Here is a 26794-nt window from a genome sequence, read left to right on the forward strand (position 1 = left end):
GATACAAATATATGATTTTCTGGGTTCAACGACATTTGGAAAGACTTGGGGTGGAGGGGTGACTAGGGTGTTAGCTGTTGACTAGGCAAGGGCAGGAGGCCAAGCTCCCAATATCTGCGCAAGGGCCAGCCTATCCAAAGGCTTCAGACTGACAGCCAATCGCAGAGGCCAATGTTGCACATTCTTATCCCCTCCTTTGCCTGAAGAGGGCGACATCGCCCAAACATCCCACAAGGCACCTGGAACAAACCAAGGATGCGAGAGTCAAAATGTGGGGGTCCCTGGCACACCACAAGGGGGGCTCAGCATCACGAGGTGCAGAAACGGCCCCTCCTTGAACCCCCTGGCCCTCTTGCTCCAGCAGCGAAATGAGAATTTTGCGGCATGCCGTGGCCTCTCTCGATTCCTGCCTTCTCTGCTGCCAACTCACCCGCTGATGATCTCCTTGTTCTCCGCTCGGATGAAGTGTTCCTTCTCAGGAGTCAATATGCAGAGGGAGAACTTCTGCCCGGTCCGGCTTTCCCCGTCCACGACATCCGTACACTGGTTCATGTTGATGGTGCCCTGGGGAAGGGTGGTCGGCTAGAAGGGAGAATGGAAGCGGGGAAGTTATAAGGAGGAAGGACGAGAGCATGCTTCACAGGTTCAGTGTTTTCCTGTACAGCACCCTTTGCCACCCAGGTGTCCTCCTGGACATTTTGGACTACAACTCCCATTAGTGTAACACTGCCGGTTGGAGCTGATGGGAGCTGTAGTTTATTTTTTTTGTTTTCTCTTTTTTATATATATTAAATTTAGAACACAGATCTCAGGGCAGTTGCCAAGATAAAATCACAATATATAAACTTAAAATACATAATAAAAACAAAAACAAGAACCCATTAATCCCCCCAACATATTTTAAAAGGGCATTTGAATAGGTGTCTCCAAACAACCCCCCAGCGCCCTTAAAGAACTGCACAGTTCCTGGGATCGTATATTGAAATACAGCGGTACCTTGGTTTAAGAACAGCTTAGTTTATGAACAACTTGGATTAAGAACGCTGCAAACACGGAAGTAGGTGTTTTGGTTTGTGAACTTTGCCTTGGAAGCAGAACATGTTTCGCTTACTGTTGAGTGTGTTCCATTTGTAAATTGAGTCCCCCGCTGCTATGGGAAAGGACACCTTGATTTAAGAATGGACTTCCGGAACGGATTAAGTTCGTAAACCAAGGTACCACTGTTTTATTATCACAGCGGCAAGATTGTTAAATGCACAAAGATGGAAGGGTTTGCCATTACCTACTACAGAAGAATGGCGACTGAAATTAATGGATTTGGCTGAGACGGCAAAGTTGACGTGTTTAGTTATAGAAAAATCATCACTGCCCTTTATTAATAACGGGAAACCCCTTATGGACTTTTTGTGCAAAAAGGAAAATGAATATGCGGGGTATCTGGGTTTTAAGTCTGAAAAAAAGGTTAGTTTGTGGAAAGTAGAAGAGCTGGATACTACTTGGGAGCAAGGATTTTGCCCATCTAGGAAGCTGACAGACAAAGAATCAGAAGTCTTTTTCTCTCTCTTTTTAGCTCTACCAACTGAGCTATCCTAGGACATAATAGTCACCACGATAGCTTATTATTAGCCAACATAGTCATCTCAGTGCATTGCTATATACACCTGCCAAACAAATTATTCTGGGTTGCCTTTTTTTTCCAAAACACACTCGCTGTTGATCTTGGCTCCTTCCCAGTGCTGCCCCCTCACCCGAAATCACCATGTTTTTTAAACCAAAGGCCAATCTCAGGGGCAGCTCAAGGTATTTTGCTGCCCGAGGCGAAGGATAAGATTCTGCATCCGCCACCCACGCAAGACGGGGCTGGCAGCAGAATCTCATCTCAAGGCTGGCAATGGGGACTGTGTCCTCCTGGGCAGGAAAGTACAGTCAGAGGGGCTTTTCCTGCCCCCCCCCCAAAACATCTGCCACTCAAGACAGTGCCCTCACGCCTGTCTAATGGTACAGACGGCCAATTTTCCCTCCACACCAAAATGGGCTGTAACGTCTCTGCTTACTACAAATATAGGTCGTGGAATACGAGCAATTCACACAAAAAATCAAATTCAAAATCCTTTATTAGGCATAACACACCACACATTAACAAACAAACATCATATACAGACTGTATAAAATACGGGCTCAATGAACACAATTTATCCTAGTCCTATTCTTAACTCCAAGAAATGAATCGATGTACAAAGATAATATAATACAACACAGCAACATCACCTACCATTAAAAACCACTAAGTCTCTTTATCATGGCCCATTCTTTCTTCATGGACAGCACTTAAAAATTCAGCCGCTATTAATGTAATTTGATCACAAAAAAATCATTTTCTTTCAATCAGATAGGCTACTCCCAAGGCCGCTGTCCACATGCTAGGATTACGTTAGCCCTTGACAAAAATGGCCTCTCTGCACAGGTGCATAACCAGTCATACAACACTATTCCCCGTTCCCCCCATGGGAAGCTACTTCCGGTGCTCCTCCGACCTGGAAGTGGGTGGCCGCGCAGGGCAGCGCCGGTAAGAGCGGACGGCGGGGATCGCCATGGGCCGGATAAACAAGTCCCTCGGGCCTTATCCGGCCCGCTGGCCTTAGTTTGGGGACCCCAGATTTACAACATGCCAGCAAAGGCACACTGGCGAAGCATCGTGGGAGGGAGAAGGAGCCTGCATCAGAATTCGCCCCCCCCCCACGGGACATGGCCAATTTGTGTTTACATGCGCAACAAACGGCCCCCAACGGCCCACCTTGTCTTGCCAAGTTGAAAACCCTCGGTGAGCAGCGTGGCAGACAAGCCAGGCAGGCACACACAAGCGTTTTCTAGCAGTATAAATCATCAGTAAGCTTCTCAGAAGACTTGGAAAGGATGCCAGGCACGAAAGTGGAGGAGGAGGAGGAGGAGGAGGAGAGGAAATGGTGGCAGCGATGCGGCTCTCGCCCCACACAGCTGGGCCTCCCACAGCCAGGCGCTTGCTGGTGCAAGAGGTTAATGGTTTCTTGACAGGTACCACTGTAGAAGGCATGCCTGGAGCAACCAAAATTGCAGCGAGCTTGCTGTGCTTTTTAAACACCAGCTAGCTGGGCTGTTTTTGAAATCTACGGTGTGCCGCAGCTAATTCTTAGAACTGTAGAGGTGGAAGGGACCTCAGGGGTCATCTAGTCCAACCCCCTTGCAATGCAAGAATCTTTTGCCCAAAGCGAGACTTGAACCTACGACCTTGAAATTAAGAATCTAATGCTCTACCAAGTGAGTTAGGATAATTCAAACTTTGCCTTGGCCGCAAACCTACGCAGAGGTTCCCTGGTACATACCACCATCTAAATCTACAAGGGCAAACTTTCTGAATTTTGGGGATAATAGTATCAGTGATGTCGGAGGAATTTGATCTTTGGAAATTAAGAGGATGAGCTTGCCTGAACCTCACCCTCCTAGATCAACATGAAGATTGAAATTTAAGCTATCCACCTTTTCCCCATGCTTCTGGGGTGTCTGAACACAGACCAAATAATATATCAAAATAGGCTTAGAATGCGCATTCAGATGCAAATATTCAAGCAGATTTTTCTGAAAATCACAAATCAATGCGGGAACAGGATGGGTCTAACTTCAAGGTGGATGCATTTGAAAATGGCAAGCTAGGAATAAACCAGTTTTCCCATCCCTGATCAATAATGGTCTCCCTTATAGGATTATTGCATGCAGTCCAATACTGAGATACATAGAATTGGCTTTCCAGGTCACCCAGTGAGCCGAGTGGGAGGATTCAAATCCTGCTCTCCCGGGTCCTAGCCTGACACTCTGAACACTACACCAGTATCCCCAGGAGCTGCGGAGCCACTATCAGAATAGACAATTCCTTGCAAAGTGGAACAACCACCTGAACACACAGCCATCAAATAGGGTGGAAATTGAAGTAGCAGCAGAATCTGGGGAGGGTTTTTTGGCCGGGGAGCGAGAGAGAGTCTGTCTTCCCAGCATTTCATGGACGGGGATGGCAAGTTCAGCCAGGGGACATTTTTTAAAAGAGGCGTAAAGTTTACTCAAGGCAGACAGCAAGTCTAAACAGCCAATCGGACCAGCCGGGAGCAAAGAGGTAGACTGAGAAGCAGGCGGATCTCAAGCGTCAAGAGAGCCAGGAAGACTTAACCCTGTCGGATGCCCAAACTTGTTCAGCATCCTTATATTTTCACCCTGCCCTCGAAAGAGTTCAAGGCGGTTTATACCACACTGACACCACATAAAGCGCTCTCACACAATTTTTAATACTCGTGGGTTCCACTCATCTAAGCATCCTGGGAACTGTAGTCTGTTAAGGGTGCAGAGAAGTCTCTCCTCTCAGTGCTACAGTTCCCAGAGTTCGCTGGGAAGAAGAAACAGTTGTTAAACTATTCCGGGAAACATAGCTCTGTGAAGGGAATAAAGGTAAAGGGACCCCTGACCACTAGGTCCAGTTGTGGCTGACTCTGGGATTGCGGCACTCATCTCGCTTTACTGGCCAAGGGAGCCGGCATGCAACTTCCAGATCATGTGGCCAGAATGACTAAGCCGCTTCTGGTGAACCAGAGCAGCGCACGGAAATGCCATTTACCTTCCCGCTGGAGCAGTACCTATTTATCTACTTGCACTTTGACGTGCTTTTGAACTGCTAGGTTGGCAGGAGCTGGGACCAAGCAACGGGAGCTCATCCCGGCACAGGGATTCGAACCGCCAACCATCCGAACAGCAAGCCCTAGGCTCTGTGGTTTAGACCACAGCGCCACCTGCGTCCCCAAGATCATTTGCGGGAGGCTGTGGCTGTTTGAAGAGGTATAATGGTTCTTCAAATGTGTGGGGGTGAGTTTGCATAGTTGCCCATTTATGCTCACACGGTCCAGATCCAAGGTTCCCCCAGGGATGCACCTCCAGATGGTGGAGATGTCTGATGGCGCCCGGGCATATTCACTTGGTCACAAGCGGCCAACAACCAGGTGCAAAATGCCCCCCAAAATAAATAAACCAGGGAATTGTCATTCTGGCCCCCAAAGATGGATGCCACCTAGGATAAAGGGTCAGGGCACCCTCCATATTTAAAATGCCCCTGCCCCACAAAAAACCCCTAAAACTCCTGCTTGAAGTCCAGTATTTGCATACAGGCATGCTGCAAATGGGTGTGTGAGGAGGCTTGTAAGTTTAAATACGGGGAGCCAGGAGATGGGGCAGGTCTCTTTTATTCCAGGTGGCTTCTGTCTTCTCGGTTGTGGGGAAATCAGCCAGAAGGATAATAATGTGAGGGAGAAAAGAGCCATGTGTGAAGCAGGTCCCGCCCCTCTCTTTCCCCTGGGCTGATGGAATCAAACAAGCTTTTATTTTTCCGAGGCTGTTTTGACCTTATATGGGGAATTCTCGCATGCAGCTGTAATCGTGCTTCGCAGCAGCGATTCACCCCCAGCAAACCTCGGCCACGGGCCTGCTCCACTCCTTTCCAGATACAGCTGCAACACACAAACACAAGTCCAGCTACCAGAAGGTTAACAAATAATTAACCTCAGGGAAATCATCAACACAAAGGAAGATGGAAGCAGTTTCACGGATCCGGGCAGATCTGCACGCTGCATTTAAAGCATGGACAACACACATTTCAAGCGCAAAGAATCCTGGAGGACGGCAGTTTCCCCCGTTCACAGAGCAACACCACTTCCAGCAACTTTAATTCCAGAAACTACAATTGCTGGTACCCGTCTGCCTTGAGAGACAATGGAGTGCTCCTCCGGGGGTGAAGTCGTCAAACCACTGGAGAATCACAGCGCCTGCTGTGGCTGCAGAAACCGGTAGCTCGCAACTGCTGCTTCCCGCATTGTTTTTGCTGCGTTACGAGCACCGAAGTGACCGCCCCAGGGTGCCAGCCTGGGCAGCGTGTCTGGAGGTCCTCGGCTGCTCAGACGACAAGACCCCCTTCTCGGCCTCGCTGATGGGGTCCAAAGGAAAGCAGAGCAAGACGTTTGGCACCAGCTTGGCCGCAGGAGGCGGCGTACAAGGAGCCAGTGTGGTGTAGTGGTTAAGAGCGGTAGTCGCGTAATCTGGGGAACCGGGTTCGCGTCTCCGCTCCTCCACATGCAGCTGCTGGGTGACCTTGGGCCAGTCACACTTCTGTGAAGTCTCTCAGCCCCACTCACCTCACAGAGTGTTTGTTGTGGGGGAGGAAGGGAAAGGAGAATGTCAGCCGCTTTGAAACTCCTGAAGGGGAGTGAAAGGCGGGATATCAAATCCAAACTCTTCTTCTTCTTCTTCCATCCAACCATCTTCGGAACTTCACTCCAGATTTGCGTAGGGCTTATTCCTGAGCCTTTTCTTCTCCATCAGATATCCCACAAGGCAGTGTCAGTTCAGGTCTTCCTTCTCCTAGATGGGCTACCTTCCCAGGTGACCGAGCCCCATCTGCCCCTTACTTCCCTCTACAGCAGCCTTTCTCAACCTGTGGGTCCCCAGATGTTGTTGAACTACAACTCCCTTAACCCCAGCTAGAAAGGCCAGAGCTCAGGGATGATGGGAGTTGTAGTCGAACAACATCTGGGAACCCAGGGGTTGAGAACCGCTGCTCTACAGAATACTCAGAAATTGCCTCCTTGACCATTGGACCCACTATTTTTCTCAGCTGCTCAATCTGCCACAGCCTGTCCCAATTCTTTGTGAGGTTGTGTGCTTTAAATGTATAGTGAAGGCCTGCTCTCGGTTGTCATAAATTAGGGAAACGCATAGACGACAAGGCTATCAATGGTAATTACAGTCAAACCTCAATTGTCGGACGTAATCCGTTCCGGAAGCCCGTTCGTCTTCCAAAATGTTCGGCAACTGAGAAGTCGGTTGTTCGGCTTCCAAAAAACATTTGAAAACTGGAGCATTCACTTCCGGGTTTTAAATGTTCTAAAATGGAGGCGTCCAAGGAGCTGTCCTGGGGGGAGAGGCAAATATTGGCAGAAAACGGGTGGTTGTTTCCACACCCTGCTGGCAAACTTTCCAGAAGTAAATGACTGACCACTGTGGAAAGCAGGATGCTAGATCTGGTGGAACTCTGATCTGATCCTGAATGGATCTTCTTATGCTCTGAATGAGAAGAGGGCCTTCCTAGGGAGAGTGACAAATGCCGTCAGCAGCGACAGAGGGGTGACTAGAGAGGGAAGGAGGGGGATTTTGTTCAGTCCATCATTTTAAGCAAACTGCCCCCATTTGCACCTCTCCTGGGTTACGGACACGGATCAGAATGCAATCATCCTTTGGATTTTGAACTTCTCCAAATTTTTGCAATGTATTTCTCTGCTCAAAATGAGCAAAAAGTTGCCAATTTGGGGACAGATGTGTCCAGAGATGCATATATTGAGAAATTAAGAGACTGAATGCATATTTTTTGCAAGGATTTTTAAAAAAAAGATTTGCAGATTGATGGGGAAACAGGACATAACAGACTTGTGAACACACGTAAAACTGACGCAGACTGGAAATAAGACTGATCCATCTGTTCCCAGTAACATCCATCTATTTAACTACACACCACAGAGAACACTGCATTTTTCAGCTGAACCTGATACCCTGGGACCTCTCCCAAATATCCCCCCGTCCCTTGGGAGATGGGAGGTGAACTTAACCTCTCTCTGTAGCAACCTTAAGACAGAGGCTGCAGTTGCATAAAGCGGCCATAAAAGTTTATCTATACAGTTGGATAAAGCAGAAAAGTGCCAAACAATCAGAGTTTTCTTATCAAAGCCGTCCCTTTTCAACGAAGGGAAAGAAACACCCGTTTGCTGCAAGCAAATTCCAAGACCACCCAGTAAAGAGTTTTCCTGGCAGTAGGACTGGGGAAAAGCACCAGAGATCTAGAGCGCTTCCTGTGAAAGGAACGTCCGAAATCTGATCCTAAAAACAGAGCAACCTGCCCTGTACACTGACCACCACGTGCCAACTTTCTGGCGACACACAGAGATGTGGTACCCAGCACAGCTGGCTTACAGGGACCCTCGTCTGCCTACTGGCCCATCTGCCTCCGTACTGTCTGCACGGACTGGCAGCAGCTGTCCAGGCTTTCAGGAAGGGTTCTTCCCTTGCCCTATATGGGAGAGCTCAGTCAGTAGAGCATGAGACTCTTCCATCTCAGGGTCTTGGGTTCGAGCCCCAGGTTGGGTTAAAGATTCCTGCATTGCGGGGGGTTGGACTAGATGACCCTGGGGTCCCTTCCCATTGTTCAATGATTCTACCTGGAGAGAACCTGAGGCCTGCCTTCTGTATGCAAAACAGATCATAGAAATCAAAGTTATTCCGTTTTCTATCTATCCAGAATTTTCTGTCAATTAAGGGAGATGGATAATGGTAATCACAAAATTGTAGAGTTGGAAGGGACCCCAGCGGTCATTCCAACCCCCTGCAATGCAGAAATATGTAGTTGTCCCATGCAGGTATCGAACCTGCAACCTTGGCGTTATCATCACTACGCTCTAACCAACTGAGCTAGCCAGATGTTCTATGACTGAGCTATGGCCCTTCCACAAGGCAGGACAAGCCTTTATTACAGCTTAGAAGTCCTGGACAGATAATAGTCACATCAGGCGACAAGAGTGCACCAGTCCCCCACACCCTGAGATTTTTACCCCCTCCCTGGATTTCCCCCTGGGGGGGGGGTCCTTATGCTCCCCCAAGTCCTGTCCCATCCATTAGGGTTCCCCTGGAGGGAGCCTCTATGCTACTCCTCTGCCCTACCTGTCCCTCAAAACTTGCACTTCAGGTTTGCAAATTACACACTCGGCTGGGAGCAAGTAAGAACTGCTTCCAGACAAACAAGTTGGCGTTTTTAAAATATATATATATATACATATTTATCTGCGTGTGTCAAGCTGTGTGTTGCTGCTGTTTTCCTCCGAGGGCTCAGGCGTGCACCAAAGACAAACCAAAGTGTGTGAGAGAAGCGAGAATTTCTGTGGCCTTCTTTCTGCCATCAGAGGAGGGACGCAGGTGGCGCTGTGGGTTACACCACAGAGCCTAGGACTTGCTGATCAGAAGGTCGGTGGTTCGAATCCCTGCAACAGGGTGAGCTCCCGTTACTCGGCCCCTGCTCCTGCCGACCTAGCAGTTCGAAAGCACGTCAAAGTGCAAGTAGATAAATAGGTACCGCTCCAGCGGGAAGGTAAACGGCGTTTCCGTGCGCTGCTCTGGTTCGCCAGAAGCGGCTTAGTCATGCTGGCCACATGACCCGGAAGCTGGACGCCGGCTCCCTCGGCCAGTAAAGCGAGATGAGCACCGCAACCCCAGAGTCGGCCATGACTGGACCTAATGGTCAGGGGTCCCCTTTACCTTTACCATCAGAGGGCATGGGTCTGTTGCCGTCTTCTCTTCCCATCGCAGAACACGCCACAATTACATACCCTTCCAGTCAACCTCCGAAAGGAACCCTGGAGCCACTGTGGTGCAGCGAGTGTTTGGAGTTAGGACGTGGAAGACCTGGGTTCAAATCCCCACCCAGCCGTGAAGCTCAATGGCTGACCTCAGAAGTTGGTGCCTGCCTCTCGGCCCAACCTTCCTTGAAAGGGTGTTGTGGGGATTCAATGAGGGGGAGAAAAGTAGGATACAAGTGCAATCCCATCTTTCACATCCCCACCAATGCTAAGAAATGTCATACCAAGCATTTCTCAGAACGATAGAATTGTAGAGCTGGAAGGGGGCCCGGGGGGGGGGGTTCTCTAGTCCAGCCCCCTGCAATGCCAGAACCTCTTGCCCTATGTGAGGCTCGAACCCACGACCCAGAGATTAAGAAACAGCTGGAAATAGGGATTCCTAGACACCAAGGCCACTTGTCAATGCTGGAGGCAAGAGTACCCTCCATCTTAGTGATAATGATAATGATAATTTATTACAGTGGTACCTCGGGTTAAGAACTTAATTTGTTCCGGAGGTCCGTACTTAACCTGAAACTGTTCTTAACCTGAGGTACCACTTTAGCTAATGGGGCCTCCCGCTGCCGCCGCGCAATTTCTGTTCTCATCCTGAAGTAAAGTTCTTAACACAAGGTACTATTTCTGGGTTAGTGGAGTCTGCAACCTGAAGCGTCTGTAACCCAAGGTACCACAGTATTTATACCCCACCCATCTAGCTGGGTTTCCCCAGCCACTCTGGGCGGCTTCCAACAAAGATTAAAAATACATCAAAATGTCACACATTAAAAACTTCCCTAAACAGGGCTGCCTTCAGATGTCTTCTAAAAGTCAGATAGTTGTTTATCTCCTTGACATCTGATGGGAGGGCGTTCCACAGGGCGGGCGCCACCACCGAGAAGCCCCACTTCTCACAGAGAGGGAACCGCCAGAAGGCTCTCAGAGCTTGACCTCAGTGTCTAACCAACTACAAGTTGTGAACTGTTGGTGCACTGATTTTACTGCAAATATTAATAATGCGCCTCTTGTAGTTTGGTTTTCTATTTAAAAAAGGGAAGCCTAATGACTAGTTCTCAGCCAAGAGAGACAGAACCCTGTGAAGAACTCCTATCCAGTTCCTGTGGAATTTTCTCATTCCACATTAAAAACACAAGTATCCATGACTTCAAAAGGGTATCAGGTACGGCTTTTGTTCCCTGCCTTACATAACCGTCCCAATTTGCCAAATTAGCCCCAAAAGCCAAGTCTCAGGAGCGGCAAAGACAGACTCTCCTGGAAGGGCATTTAATTTCACCAAGCAGCTTATGGAGTTAAGACCAAAACCCAGAGGCAATTAGAAGAAGAAAAACAAAAAAGCAATAATTAAAGTCGCTGTGCGTTTTGCTCAATGCCCCCAGGACCGGCTGGCGGACAAAGAATGGCTTTGGGTACACTCACAAGAGGCTCCAAAAGCTATTCTTTGCATCACATGCCAATAAGGAAGGGTGGAAAGGAGGGGTGACAAAAACAAAACAAAACACCCAATATTCACATAGTCCTGTGTAATTACACCCTAGTGCGAATCCTTCAAGACAAAGCGAGCTCCAGAATCAGCCACCAGCTGCAAAGACTGTAGCAACAAGCTACAAGGAGCAGGCTGGATGAAGAAGCTGTCTGAGCATTGTCGTCGTTTAAAATCAGGCTTCCTCAAACCCAGCCCTCCAGATGTTTTTGGCCTACAACTCCCATGCTCCCTAGCTAGCAGGACCAGTGGTCAGGGATGATGGGAACTGTAGTCTCAAAACATCTGGAGGGTCGAGGTTGAGGAAGCCCGATTTAAATGGTATTCTGGAATAAAAAGAGGAGTTTAAAAAAATGAACTACAGAAGGGAACCAGGGAACATTCCAGGAGGGATCACTACAGAATGGATTTCATATCCTGAAAGTCTTCTCAAACTGTATTTTTAAGGTTCTAGGTCTCATGGTGGGAAAGAAGAAATTAAAACCAAACAAACAGGGTTGCGTTACTTAGTCCATCCACCACGTTAATAGTCTAAAAGAGTTGTGGCCGGCTTTTTTCGGCCAGCCACAAATTTGTTGCCACCAGCAACACAACATACGGTACATGTCCTTTCAGAGGCTATGTTTCCATAATATCTGGTGAGGGGAGACAAATTAGATTTGAACCCTATTTTTTTCTTTTTTTAAATTGCTCGATTAATTTAAACAGCACTGATTGATTAATTAGCTGATTAATTTAAAATCTGCTGCCTTGATTAAAGACCACAGATCGATTTTATTACAAGCAACAAAATTTATACACAGTTCTAAGAAAAGTTATTTGCTCTCCATTTGCATGCAGAAGGGAATTCTGGGACCACACATAAGTCCCATCTGACTATGAATTATCACTTTTTTATTAACTTGTGCTGTTTTTATGGATTGCTACTTGATTTTGATTTTTTAAAATTTGTGGTGATTTCATTCTTCCTTATCACATTCGCCTGCCAGCTTGTGTTTAGTTCAAAAGGGAAAATTATAAGAGAAATGTGGTACTTCTTATTATCATTACCATTCTTCCAAACTATTGTTTTTATTCCCAATGCAAAGGTTAGGCGGCTTGGTTACAAATACATCAACAGATGCTTTAAGTTATAAAAGCAGCCCTATTAGAAATAAGTAGGTGATGACAGGTAAGAGCTCAAAAACCAAGATGTGGCTTAGTCAAAATCCACAAGCCAAGATGAAGGAAGCCAATGATGTAGACAGACTGCAATTCCCATTGTCCTTGGCCAATGGGCACGCTGGCAGGGGCTGATGGGAGTTGGAGTCCAGGACTATCCAGAGAGCACCACCTTATCTAACCCAGAGGTTGTGAACTCTACTTCCCTGGAGGTTTTAAAGCAGAGGTTGGATGAGGTCACCTGTCTTGGGTGCTTCAGGTGAGATCCCTGCATCACAGGGGGTTGGACTAGATGACCCTAGGGTCCCTTCTATGAATCGGGGGTGGGTGGGGGTGGCCTGCTTTATAAAATGAAGTAAAATAAAATATGAAATAAAACTTGCAAGAAACTTTTATTTGATAGACATGATGTTGTATAAATCTTTGGTTTTCTTTTCTTTTTCCTTTTTTCTTGTTTTTTCGTTTTTTTGTTTTTACATCATGATTTTTTTCCTTTATTTATTTCTGTATTTAACTTTGTTATGCCCAACTTCGTTGTATGTTTGCATTTTAAACTAATAAAGATTTTAAAAAAAACAAAACAAAACTTCGCGTCAAATGCATGGCCTGTTTAAATCATACAAATTGTAGCATTCTTCTTTTCCAAGGAGCAACAGGGCCCACGCAAGGTGGAAGCGCAGAGTTAAACTACGGAACTCCTTGCAACATGAGGCAGTGGTGGCCAACAACCCAGATGGCTCTAAAAGAGGACTAGACAGATTCGTAGAGCATTAGACTACCCATGGAAGTTGGCCAGGCCTCCATGCTCATTTGCAGCAATGCCTTTGAAATAATAATAATAATAATAATAATAATAATAATAATAATAATAATAATTTATTGTTTATACCATGCCCATCTGGCTGGGTTTCCCCAACCGCTCTGGGCGGCTTCCAACCGAATATTAAAAACAATACAGCGTCAGACATTAAAAACTTCCCTAAACAGGGCCGCCTTCAGTTGTCTTTTAAAAGTAAAATAGTTGTTTATTGACTTGACATCTGATGGGTGTTCCACAGGGCAGATGCCACCACCGAGAAGGCCCTCTGCCTGGTTCCCTGTAACCTCGCCTCTCGCAATTGCCGGGAAATTTATTGATTCCTTAAAATTTGATTGTAGGGAACAAAACAAAATGCCTCAAATCAGCTTGCAAAAATAATAAACACGATGAAAAGCGTCATTTCCCACAATTCCACATCTGGTGCCCAGCAGCAGCCTCTGCCCTCAGATGGCACAGCTGTGGACTCCCAAAATCCATGCTTACTCCAAGCAGCGTGTTTTTACATGAGTAGAATGTACCCTTTTGTTTAAAATGCAGAGTTATTTGTGGGGCATAGGAATTCGTTCATTTTTTTCTCCAAAATATATTCTGGCCCCCCACAAGGTCTGAGGGACAGTGGACTGGCCCCCTGCTGAAAAAGTTTGCTGACCCCTGAGCTACATCCTCAAAATAGCTGGAGCCAGTCAGGATTAAAGCCCACCAATGCATGTGCAGAAAGGAAAACTTGGGTGCTTAAAATTGGAGAGTGGCACAGGGAGAAGCGAGGGGGCTTCTCATCATTTCTCGTAATACGACGAATGCAGCGGGTTCCGGTTCCTGCTTTCAGCCCAGTCCCTAGGAGCTGTTTCTGGGGTTCAGCGGAGCCATGTTGACTTAAGGATGCCACCGGCTCAGGAAAGGATTGCGCCGGGAGGAAGGGAATGGTCCAAACTTCTAACAAAGAGGATTAAAAGCCTGGATATTCCCATAGGGGAAAGGAAGCGCCGTGTCTCCTCCGAGCCTTAGAGGGAGACGTCCCAGTGGCTGTTTTCAAATGGGATTAGTGCCCCCAACAAATGTTTCGTTTCAAGGCCCTTAGGCAAGGTTTACATAACCATGGTACAGAAAAATACCAAACAGGCTAACTATTCAAGGGAGAAAGGGGGGGGGGGAGAAGGATGTAAGGGAGATGCAGTTGAGAGACTTGGTGGCAGAGGCCATGCTTAAAGGTAAAGGGACCGCTGACTGTTAGGTCCAGTAATGGACGACTCTGGGGTTGCGGAACTCATCTTGCTTTACTGGCCGAGGGAGCCGGCGTTTGTCTGCAGACAGTTTTTCCTGGTCATGTGGCCAGCATGATTAAGCTGCTTCTGGTGAAACCAGAGCAGCGCACGGAAACGCCGTTGACCTTCCTGCCAGAGTGGTACCTATTTATCTACTTGCACTCTGACAAGCTTTCAAACTGCTAGGTGGGCAGGAGCTGGAACCAAACAATGGGAGCTCACCCCATCGCAAGGATTCGAACGGTCGACCTTCTGATCGGCAAGCCCTAGGCTCTGTGGTTTGGACCACAGCGCCACCCGCATCCCTGAGGCCATGCTTAGGATGCTATAAGTCCCAGCTTCAACCCTGGAGAGCAGCTGCTAAATGAGTGAGTAGCCTGATGAGATTAGTAAATATATATTGATATTGATTCAAAGATACAGTGGTACCTCTGGTTGCAAACGGGATCTGTTCCATAGCACTGTTTGCAACATGAGCAGAACGCAACCCGCGTCTACACTGCTTCTGCGTATGACGTCTTTTTGAGTGTTTGCGCATGCGCAAGCGGCGAAACCCAGAAGTAACCCTTTCCGGTACTTCCGGGTTGCCGCGGGACGCAACCTGAAAAGATTTAACCTGAAGCAAACGTAACAAGAGGTGTGACTGTATATAAAAGTTCATATCAATTAAAAAGCATATTTTTATAATACACTGAAATAAAATAGCTACTTAATCAAAAACAGAACAGAGGCAGAAAGAAGAAAAGAAAAAGACAGAAAGAAAGAGAAAGCAAAAGAGAGAGAAAAGATTAAAGATTGAAGATTAAAAAAACCTTCCGTTTCTCTGTCCTGCAGCAAGATATAGTATTCACTCATTAAGATCCAACCATTCTATCTTCTGTAAACTAGTATTTTTTCAATATTCAAATCCTGATATGAAAAAGTCCAATCCTTAATAATGCCAGTAATTATTTTTCTCCAAATAAAAAAATTCCTTCCTGTAGCACCTTAAAGACCAATTACACATGTTAAATTTGCCATCTCAGATAAGTCCAATAGTTTTTATCCGCCATTTGTCTACAGTGGGTAAGGCAGTATCTTTCCATCTTTGTGCATGGAACAATCTCGCTGCTGCAATCATATATAGGAGTTACATATATTGGAGTTAATCATATACTGTATTGGGGTGCCAGCTTCTTATATTCCTAACAAGAAGAACTGCAAGGGTTGGACTTAATGAACTTTCAGCTCCCTTCCAACTTTACAACTCTATGATTCTATGACAATAAATCTACTACAACGCACCTGACACCCTGAGGCAGTTCTGCAGGTGCCCACCATCTGTTTTCCAGCTCAGTGCAAAATCAGAAATTAAACTGGTGCTAGGGAGACTGATTCCGCCCAGCCAGCAAACTTTTCATGCATGCCCCAAGTGCATTTTGGAGACAAACCATCAGATGCCAAATGTGACCGTAAATAAGATTTCCCAACCCCAACCCTTTCTCTTCTTCCTATCACTCAAATCAACAGCTCTATTTTTTGCTTCCCTGTTCAAGCTTGGCCAATGAGGAGATAAAGAGAGAGAGAGAAAGAGACAGACAGACAGACAGACAGACAGACAGACAGACAGATCAAACCAGCAAACAGAACAGCAAGCAAGGCAATTGTCTCTGAGGCAGACAAGAGGAATGTCCAAACAACACAATTAACGCTCTGCTTGACTGCGATGTGCAATCTGTTGCCAAACGCAATAAAACAGATGCAACAAAAAGAAAGCAGGAATGAGGACCCTCTAAGCCAGCCTCCATCAACCTAGTGGAGATGTTTTGGACTACAATTCCCATCAGCCTCAGCCAAGCCAGGAAACCCTACATGAGTCCCCACACCATGTGATATTCCTCTTTCTGTGCCACCATTGCAATTGCCCAAACACTTACTCTCTCGTTCCAGCCCCAATCCACACCTCTGCGCCCAGAATCAGGAGAGCAAGGGGAGAAATCTGCTTACTCACACAGCTCAGTGTTAAATAAGCTCAGATAAAGAAGATAGCTGCCAAATGGCTCCTTAAGCCAGAGTTACAGTCGCCGAAACGGAACGTCTAGTTGCCATCTTGCGGCCAGGGAGCTCAAAAGCTGTGTTTCTCAAGACAACATTTTGGTTCTTGAAATTCATTCCGATTAGGCAGATAAAATATAACGGCTAGAATTCTATAGGAGGTGTTGCTATTACTGGGTGGGACCGGTCCAGATCCAAGGATCCCCAGGCATGCACCTCCAGATGGTGGAGACGTCAGGCACCGTTCTGGCACCTGGGCATCTTCACTTGGTCGCAAGTTGCTGATAGCCAGGTGCAAAATGTGCTTGGGGAATTTCGAAAGCCGCTCCTGCTGCTGCTCCTGCCTTCCTCGGCAGCTGCCTGCCAATACCTCAAGGACCGCCTCTCCCCATAGGAACTGATCCAGACCCAACGTTTGTCATCTGAGGCCCTTTTTCATGTGCCCTCTCTATGGGAAGCCCGGAAGCTGGCAGCACAAGCGCTTCAGAGGTGGTGTGTGAAATGCCCTCTCCGGAGAGGTCCGCCTGGCACCATCACTGCATATCTTTAGGCACCAGGCAGAAAAAAATTACTTTCCGCCAGGCCTTTGGCCCTCAATTATCCCTGGCCTCCCTGAGGGGGATGTTTCAATGCTGCCTTTTAAAAATATGGCTGTGTCTCAGATACTTATTTATTTCATAAAATCTGTTTACTGCTTGACTAGTTTATTTATTTATTTATTTTTGCGCGCACACATATACACCCACCCACCCTCAAAATGGCTTACAAAAAAGATAAAACAATATCAGCAAAAACTTTTTTAAAATTCTGGTTTTGACGTGTTTGCATGCTGCTGTAAGCTGCATTTTCAGTTGCTTTTGCAGGAAAAGTGACTAGCAAGTTTAATAAATAAATGATAAATACTGCGGAGGTGGCAGATGAGGAGGAACTGAGCCGCTCCGGCCTTGGCAGATCCCTTAACGGGGGAGATGCAAAACCAGTCCGAAGGCCAACGAAGGATAGAGGGATCCCTTAATTTTGTTTTCTCTCCAGTTTCTAATTTTTCCAATCTTCATTTCATCACATCTCTATCAGCTTCTGTGTGTTTTTGTCCTCCAGAAAATTCACCATTCCCCTAATAAACACCTTTCTGCTTCCAATTTTGCCTTTTCTTTTCTTTTTTACAAATCATTTCCCCCTCATATAATGCTCCCATGTATATTTCCAGCGGTGTATGGATTTTTATAAACACTTCCACCTAACGCATGCATTTTTGCAGGGGCGCTGCATCGCGAAACCCGGAGAAGTGCAAATTTCAAAGGATGTGTTTCGTATATTGTTTTCGTAAATGCAAACCGGACGGAATATCTCCCCCATCCGTACTGCCCACTATTAAGAACCCAACAGCATTGACAGTTAACACGAGCAACTATTGCACAAGTTCAGCTATTATTATTTTTTAAAAAGGGGCTCCCTCAAAGACATCTGTTTCACGCACAAATCACCGCCAGCAGACGGAAGGAAACCATACTAATTATATCTTGCCCTCAGAACTCAGGCATTGCTTCTTTTCTCTTCTGCAAAAGACCAAAAGGTAAAAAGTGAGGTGCAGCTTTTTTAAATTCTCCTTTTCCTTCATGAAGAGGAACGGCAAACAAACCCAGTTGTGTGCCGCTGAGTCATAGCTTTGTAGAGTTGGAAGGGACTATGAGGGTCAGCTAGTCCAACCCCCTGCGATATAGGAATCTTTCACCCAACGTAGGGCTCGAACCCACAACCCTGAGATTAAGAGTCTCATGCTTTACTTACTGAGCTATCCCTTCAGTCTGATGTTGTTGGACTTTGGCTCTCATCGTCCCTGACCATTGGTCATGCTGGCTGGGGCTGATGGGAGAGGAGTACAACAACAGGGAGTCCCTAACACCATTGCCCTAGAGCAGCCTTTGCCAACCTGGTGCCCTCCAGATTAGGGTTGCCAGGCCTCCAGAGCTGACCTAAGTCCTCAGCTTTGCCTTGCCCCCTCCAGGTGGCATGGGGAGGGTTTGATCCTCCAAGTAGGCCGGGGCTCCTTTAAATCTTCATTTTTGTTCTCAAGACGACTCTATGTGCTGTTTGCAAGTTTAAGCTCAGCACGAGCCACCTGCAAATTACTGCCTAGACTTTCAAGAGATGGGGTCCCTCAGGGTAGGATTAAGACCTTTAGCGGCCTTAAGCACTTTAAAGATTATGGTGCCCCCCGTAAACATCTAATTCAAAATATAAACAGTGATAAGCTGTAATTTTGTTTTTCGAAATGAAGAAAAACCTACGGTAGGATGGAAAATATTGTTTACTTCTACTTCATATTTGAAAATGTTTCTCCTGCTTTTTGTAATTGCAAAGTCTTTGATCAGATCCTCAAAACTATTGTTATGTAACGCATCTGCTTATATACTTAGCAGAGATAAGGTCCTCCTGCCGCAGCCCTCCACTTCTCTCCCAATTAACCTCCGTCTCCAGGGATCGGTGCTGGGAGGGAACACAGGAAGGATCACCAGGGGCCATCCCCATGACATCATCAGGGGCCATTCCCTGTGACATCACCAGGGCCCGCTCCTAGGTCTTGGGTTTGGCCCCTGAAATTTCAGGATCTGGAGTGCTCCTCACCTAGCAACCCTACTCCAGATGTTTCAAACTGCAGCCGCCCTGGGAGTTGGCCATTCAAAACATCAGACGGCAGCCTTGTTTAGGGAAGCTTTTAATGTTTGATGGATTACTGTATTTTAATATTTAGTTGGAAGCTGCCCAGAGTGGCTGGGGAAGCCCAGCCAGATGGGTGGGGTATAAATAATAAATTTATTTATTTATTTATTTATTTTATTATTATTATTATTATTATTATTATTATTATTATTATTATTATTTGGCGGGAACCAGGGAGATGAGATGGTGCTGGAGGAGACTCTTGAGAGTCCCATGGACTGCAAGAAGATCAAACCTCTCCATTCTGAAGGAAATCAGCCCTGAGTGCTCACTGGAAGGACAGATCGTGAAGCTGAGACTCCAATACTTTGGCCACTGCATGAGAAGAGAAGACTCCCTGGAAAAGACCCTGATGTTGGGAAAGATGGAGGGCACAAGGAGAAGGGGACGACAGAGGACGAGATGGTGGGACAGTGTTCTCGAAGCTACCAGCATGAGTGTGACCAAGAGGCAGTGGAAGACAGGAGTGCCTGGCGTGCTCTGGTCCAGGGGGTCACGAAGAGTCGGACACGACTAAACGACTAAACAACAGGGAGATGAGAGAACTTTCAAAAATCCCTGCTCTGCACCAATTAAACCTGTGGGTACCTCTGCTATTGCCAAGGGGTGGAAGGGAAAGAGATTGGAAGAGGAAAAGATGGAGAATGGCAACAACCCTTGCTCCCCAAACTGGGGCAGAAAGGAAAGCAAAGCAGAGATTTATCTTTTTTTCCACCACCAGAAAAAAAAGAAAGAGACTTGGGGAAAGGCGTTTTTTTTGTTTTGCTTGACAAGCGTACAGTGGTACCTCAGGTTACAGATGCTTCAGGTTACAGACGCTTCAGGTTACAGACTCCGCTAACCCAGAAACAGTACCTCAGGTTAAGAACTTTGCTTCAGGATGAGAACAGAAATCACGTGGCAGCAGCAAGAGGCCCCATTAGCTAAAGTGGTACCTCAGGTTAAGAACAGTTTCAGGTTAAGAACGGAATTCCAGAACGAATTAAGTTCTTAACCTGAGGTACCACTGTATTCCCTTCAGAGAAGATGACGAGCGCTCAGGGCGGGAGGAGAAGATGAGGAGGGAGCGATCTTCATTCCTCGCCTTATGCTCTGGATGCTAAAGGGAGTCTTCGCTTCCCATTATTAGCATTTGATGTGGGAACCCAGGGCTCCTCGGAGGCCTCTGGCCCTTCCTGGTCAGCAGAGGCCTTGGGAGTCTGTGGGAAGCAAGCAACCTCAGATCTTGCCTTGGGGCGCTGCTGTTTTTCTCAGGCATTCAGGAGTTTGCAAGCAAGGCCCTTTCCACCCCCCTTCCTTTCCGTCCATCCTCCAAACTTGTTTGGGAACACTGGATGCCTGCCTAATTGAGTATTTACTTCTCATTTTCCCAGCTCCAAACCACACTCTACACCGCCCCCCCGCCAACTTTTGGAACAGCTGAGACCCGTAAGCCCTTCCCAGAGCCTACGGACAATTTGAGAGGCCAGACCCCTTTTTCTATCGCCCCCCCCCATAGCAAACAGATGCATGCACAACACCCCACCCACTCCTCTCCAAAAAGGACAGGCAGGATGTTGGAAAAAATGAATCTTTGAGACGAACAATAATTTGGGAGGTGGGACCGGAGGGGCAGAAGGGGGAGGCGTGGAGGAAGAGATGAGACAGGAAAGGAAGTTGCTAAGAGACCGTTTATTTCTGCAGTTGGGAGTAAAAATAGACGCCGTTAAAATGGAGGCCACAAACGCAGCTCTGAAGCAAAGCAGATGCCATCTGGGGCAAGCCTGGAAATTGCCACCCACTTGGGTTAGCTGTGGGAAGATAAGAAGCAACTCTTGCAACGAAGCAAAAAAATAAATAAAAAAATTCAGAAGTTTCTTTCAGGCCCACGAAAGGGTAGCAAAAAATCCTTTTGGACTAGTAACTTTGGCAGAATTATTCGCAAGTCTGTTTAGGTAGGGCAGAGATATGTGTGTGTGTGTGTGTGTGTGTGTGTGTGTGTGTGTGTGTGTGTAGGTCATAGGCATGCTTTAGACCACATAAATTGTTATTTTTCCAGAAGTGCTAGTTGTCTCTGGCCATCTCACTGGCTCTATAGGATGGCTGAGTTTGAACTGCAAGGCAGCGTTAGAAATTAAGATATAGAAGATAGCTGCCAAATGGCTCCTTAAACCAAGGTGGTGGTGGTTGTTTAGTCGTTTAGTCGTGTCCGACTCTTCATGACCCCCTGGACCAGAGCACGCCAGGCACTTCTGTCTTCCACTGCCTCCCGCAGTTTGGTCAAACTCATGCTGGTAGCTTCGAGAACACCGTCCAACCATCTCGTCCTCTGTTGTCCCCTTCTCCTTGCGCCCTCCATCTTTCCCAACATCAGGGTCTTTTCCGGGGAGTCTTCTCTTCTCATGAGGTGGCCAAAGTATTGGAGCCTCAGTTTCAGGACCTGTCCTTCCAGTGAGCACTCAGGGCTGATTTCCTTCAGAATGGATCGGTTTGATCTTCTTGCAGTCCATGGGACTCTCAAGAGTCTCCTCCAGCACCAGAATTCAAAAGCACCAATTCTTCGACGATCAGCCTTCTTTATGGTCCAGCTCTCACTTCCATACATCACTACTGGGAAAACCATAGCTTTGACTATACGGACCTTTGTTGGTAAGGTGATGTCTCTGCTTTTTAAAATGCTGTCTAGGTTTGTCATTGCAAGCCAAGGTTACAGCCGCCAAAACAGAATGTCTAGTTGCCATTTTGGGGCAAGGCCATGTGTGTGACACCACACGTCATGCACACAACGCCACAAGGAGCCAGGGGTGGAGGCCAGAATATAGAGGAGTCTTGGCCCTCTCCAAAAAGCACAGGGGTGGGGGACTGCCTCAGCCCCTAGGAGTTGGTGTGCCTGGATGTGGGGGACCTTTGGCTATGCAGATGTTGTTGGACTACAACTCCCATCATCCCTAGCTAGCAGGACCAGTGCTCAGGGATGATGGGAGTTGTAGTCCACCCAAGTTTGTGAAACGCTGGAGTAGACAATCCCAGTCCAAAGGGTCAAACCTGGAAGCCTTCTCTGTTGCCTCAATGGCCAGCGGATTGGAAGACACAGGCTGTGCGTCTTCCTTTTAAAAATGTGCTCGGAGCCTAACCTGTTTCGCTCCTCCCATCTGATCTGCCGCTATGAAGTTTTATTTACGTAACTCCGCTTTTCATTACCCTAGCCCAAGCTTTTAGGGGATTAGCGCAGAGTAGCAGAGCTGGGAAGAGTCACAGACACACAAAAGAGCCAGCAAAGGAGCTGATTACGCGCCACGGAGAGAATCCAAGCGAAGAGGATGCCTTCGTTTTAATTAATTACGCACTTCATTTCGAAAACAGGAAACGGTCAGAAGGAACAGCTACTTGCTTCCACACCCGATGTCAAACGCATAAGCGTACCTAATCTAATAACTCCAGCCCCATTCAGGCCAGGGTGTGTGGGGGAACCCAGGTCCGAACAGAAATTGAATCTGGCCCTCCAGGCTTTTACATCTGGGCCTCCAAACTCTCCCAGGCAACAGCATCCCACTCCCATCTCCCAAAGCGCTTTTGCGTGGCTGGAATGTGTCACTGAAGTGCAACGAGGTCTCTTGCACACCTGGTACTCGCCTAGTTGGGCCTGAATGCAGAGTACCGTACGAAAGATAAATGTTTATCCTGTTTCTCCACCAGTTTTATCTCTGGCACCGGAACGTGGCTTTGGGGCTAAGACGTTTTCTTTTCCCCAGCTTATTTGGCTCTTAGGTCCCCAGTTCCCAATTTAAATTTTATTTACCCTGAAAAGCAGTTGCGAAGAAGCAAAACCAAAACCCCCCACTGGGTTAAGGAGAGAGCACTCTGCGCATGCTCAAAGAAGAGTGCGTGGATTTCAAGGTTCTAACAAGGCAAGCTCCAGGCCTCATCCTCAAGTGAGCTGTTCTAACATATATCCAAGAACTGCGGCAATAAGATAATAAGATGTTACTGGCCTTGGAAAGAGGCAGAGGGGAAAGGGAAGGCTGAAGGGAACAACAACCAGAGGTTTTAAGCACAGAAAAGGGCAATGTATAAAAAGACTATTGTTTGGAAGCCCTGCCCAAAGGAAAAGATCAAAGCCACTCTCTTAAGCGGGGAAAACTTAGATAAACGGCATTCCTGCATCTCCACGGCAATCTTTATTAACCAATTCTGCATAATGAACCAATTGCCTACAATTTCAGACTAGGCCTCTAAATGGCATGCTGCGGTTCAGAAAGCAGAAAAGGCAAATTACCTGTTGCAAGGACAAAAAAAGGAACGTACGTGTCCTAGGGTAATTTTGCACCAAAACAGTACATGGAGGCTTGTGACATGTGGTGTGGGGGAGAGGCAGCAAGAAATGGGGGGAGAGAGAATGTACGCTGCAAACTTATACCGGGTGCCAGCAAATTTCACAGTCTTGACTTTCCCTAAAAAGAATCCTGTCAACTGCAGTTTTGACGAGCGTGCAAATAATTATCAGTTAAGAGACTGCTAGCACCATGTCACCTGCCAAACTCCCACTGCAATGACAGCTCCAAAATTTCCGGGTAAAAAAGGAACAATGGCAGCGTTAGAAACTCAGATATAAGCTAGGGGCCAAATGGCTCCTTATAAACCAAGCTTACGGTCGCCAAACAGAACGCTCTGAAGTCTTACTGTATTTTTCACTCTATAAGACGCACCAGACCATAAGACGCACCTAGTTTTTGGAGGAGGAAAACAAGGGGGGGGGGAAATACTCTGAATCTCAGAAGCCAGAAGAGCAAGAGGGATCACTGCGCAGCGAAAGCAGCAATCCCTCTTGTTGTTCTGGCTTCTGGGATAGCTGCACAGCCTGCAATCGCTCCATAAGACGCACACATACTTCCCCTTACTTTTTAGGAGGGAAAAAGTGAGTCTTATAGAGCAAAAAATACGGTATTTTTTTCAAATGATGGACTGTGATCGATTCTCAGTTAAACATCTGGCTAGTTCAGATGACAACCCTGAGCTAGTTTAAGAGCTTTGAGAACTTAAAGAAGAAAAGTCACTTGATCTAGGGACAGTTTCTTTTTCTTTCTTTCTTTCTTTCTTTCTTTCTTTTTCTAATTGTATGATGCCCTTCATCCGCAGATCTTAGGGCGGTTAACAACAATAGTAGGAGGCTGAACTAGCCTATATATGGGCCTATTCCTACCTCTTTTTCTTAATGGTGACATGGACCATTCCTAAGGTAAGACTATTATTCACAATGGAGTTTATGTATGCTACAACAGCGGCAAGAGTCTTGATAGCACAAGGATGGAAGAATGAGGAAACCCTGACAAAGGAAGAGTGGCAAGAGAAATGGATGAACTATGCAGAACTGGCTAAATTGACATACAAACTGCGAGACAACTGTGACTTTAAGGAGGAATGGGAACTTTTTACAAATTACCATATTTTTTGCTCTATAGGACACACTTTTTCCCCTCCAAAAATGAAGGGGAAATGTGTGTGCGTCCTATGGGGCGAATGCAGGCTTTCGCTGAAGACTGGAGAGCGAGGGGTCAGTGCGCACGACCCCTCTCGCTCTCCAGGCTTCAGGAAGCTTTCCGCAAGCCTTCAGAGTGCAGCGGGAGTCCCCGCTGGGCTAACAAGGCTTGCGGATAGCAGCCTCCAAACCCGACCTGGTTTGGAGGCTGGCGGTGGGGGAAAGCAGCGCTTCTCTCCATCGCCAGCCCCACAAGCTGGGGGGACAGCGGGGAGGTGGAGCGCACCTTCCCGTTGCTCCCTGACCTGCTCTTTGGGCTGGCGGTGGGGGAAAGCAGCGCTCCCCCCCCCCCCCGCCAGCCCCAAAGAGCAGGTTGAAAGGAACCCAGAGCCCAGCGGGAACTCCTGCTGGGCTCCGGAGGCTTCGGGTGAACGCACCTTGAACGCACAGAACGCACCTTGTTTTAGAAGGGGAGAACAAGGGAAAAAATTGTTTTTTCCTGTTCTCCCCCTCCTATGGTCCGGTGCGTCCTATGGTTCGGTGCATCCAATAGAGCAAAAAATATGGTACTTAAAAAGACAACAAAATGAACTGGACTCCTTGGAGGGTTTGGAATAAACATACACAAATTGATTGTTGATAACATGATGGAAAGATATGTAAAGATATATACAATTTTCTAATATGCAGAGAAAATATGTGCAGCGAAACCAGGGAGAGGAGCTGAGTGAAGTCCATGGTGGGGGGGAGAGGGAAATTATGTAGGCGATTATATGGTTTGATAATTTGTTATATGGAAATTGAGCAATAAAAAAAATATTTTTTTTAAAAAAAGTAAAAACCAGGACAAAAGAAAGAAAGAAAAAATATTCTTCACAACAGTGAGCAGGACACTGGTATGGGGTAAGTGAAGGTAAGCGACAACAATTAACTATGACATTGTTCAGCGCTCTTGCTCAGGCTGCCACAGGAAATGCATTTTGGTTCTTGAAATTCATTCTGATTGTGCAGATAAAATATAACTGATAGAATTCTACAGGACAGGGTGTTAGTGTGTGAAAAAAAGTCCAGATGCAAGAATCCCCAGGGATGCACCTCCAGAAGATGGAGAGAGAAATTCACAGAATATTGAGGAATCTTGGTCGCAAGCGGCCAAAATCCAGGTGCAAAATGCACCTGGCTAATTTCGAACACTGGGTCCAAACCGTCCAGATTAGAACAGAGGAAATTGCTTTATATTAGGTCAAAGTATTTGTTCATCTAGCCCAGTACTCTTTCTCTAGCTGGGAGCAGCTCATTGGGGTCTCAGGTAGAAAAAGGCTTTTCTCATCATCTGCTACATGACCCTTTTGAACTGGAGGTGCTTGGGAATAAACCCGAAACCCTCTCCATACAAAGCCGCATTCTCCCCCCTCAAATGCAACTTTTCAAATTAGGCAGCTTTGTCGGCGGTGCTTAAGCAGCGGCTGGACAGTCACGTGTCAGGGATGCTGAAGATGTACAGTGGTACCTCGGTTCTCAAATGCCTTGGTTCTCAAACACCGAAAACCCGGAAGTAAGTGTTCCAGTTTCCAATGTTTTTTGGAAGCTGATCAGAAGTTGCGCCTTGGTTTTCAAACATTTCGGAAGTCAAATGTACTTCCAGAATGGATTAAGGTTGGCACTTTTGTTTTTGCTATTTATTTTGCGTTTTTATTTTTGAGGCTTTTTAGGTTAATCTGTTTTTGTGACTGTGTGGAACCAAGTTCAGCAACTGATTGATTGATTGATTGATTGATTGTGTGACTGTGAAAATGGATAAAAGCCCCCCCATCCAAACAATGACTGTCATCAGTGCAGGCAAGTAAAAATAATAATTTTTATTTTTATCATCTGTCTTTTTTATTTTATAGTATAGTATAGTATAGTATAGTACCATTAGGTCTAGTCGTGGCCAACTCTGGGGTTGCAGCGCTCATCTCGCTTTATTGGCCGAGGGACCCGGCGTACAGCTTCCGGGTCATGTGGCCAGCATGACTAAGCCACTTCTGGCAAACCAGAGCAGCGCACGGAAACGCTGTTTACCTTCCCGCCGAAGCGGTACCTATTTATCTACTTGCACTTTGACGTGCTTTCGAACTGCTAGGTTGGCAGGAGCTGGGACCAAGCAACGGGAGCTCACCCCGTCGCAGGGATTTGAACCGCCAACTTCTGATCAGCAAGTCCTAGGCTCTGTGGTTTAACCCACAGTGCCCGGGACCACATAACACCGGTCCTGAGAGATCTGCATTGGCTCCCAGTACGTTTCCGAGCACAATTTGGTGCTGACCTTTAAAGCCCTAAACGGTCTCGGTCCTGTATACCTGAAGGAGCGTCTCCACCCTCATCGTTCAGCCCAGACACTGAGGTCCAGCACCGAGG

The 26794-nt window shown here is 46.9% G+C and overlaps 1 protein-coding gene across 5 annotated transcripts in view; it reads right to left on the bottom strand.

Moving 5' to 3' along the window:
* The window catches only part of MPRIP (myosin phosphatase Rho interacting protein), a 159636-nt gene that overhangs the window by 81488 nt on the left and 51354 nt on the right, over nt 1-26794 (bottom strand). For all 5 annotated transcript variants that reach the window (XM_081169328.1, XM_081169327.1, XM_081169332.1 and 2 more), the window contains exon 4: nt 431-582. In XM_081169328.1, the coding sequence (XP_081025454.1) occupies nt 431-582 (152 nt within the window). The remainder of the gene's footprint in view (nt 1-430; nt 583-26794) is intronic.

The sequence above is a fragment of the Podarcis bocagei genome (genome assembly GCF_964188305.1).
Source record: "Podarcis bocagei genome assembly, chromosome: 14".
In the NCBI taxonomy this organism is placed as follows: Eukaryota; Metazoa; Chordata; class Lepidosauria; order Squamata; family Lacertidae; genus Podarcis; species Podarcis bocagei.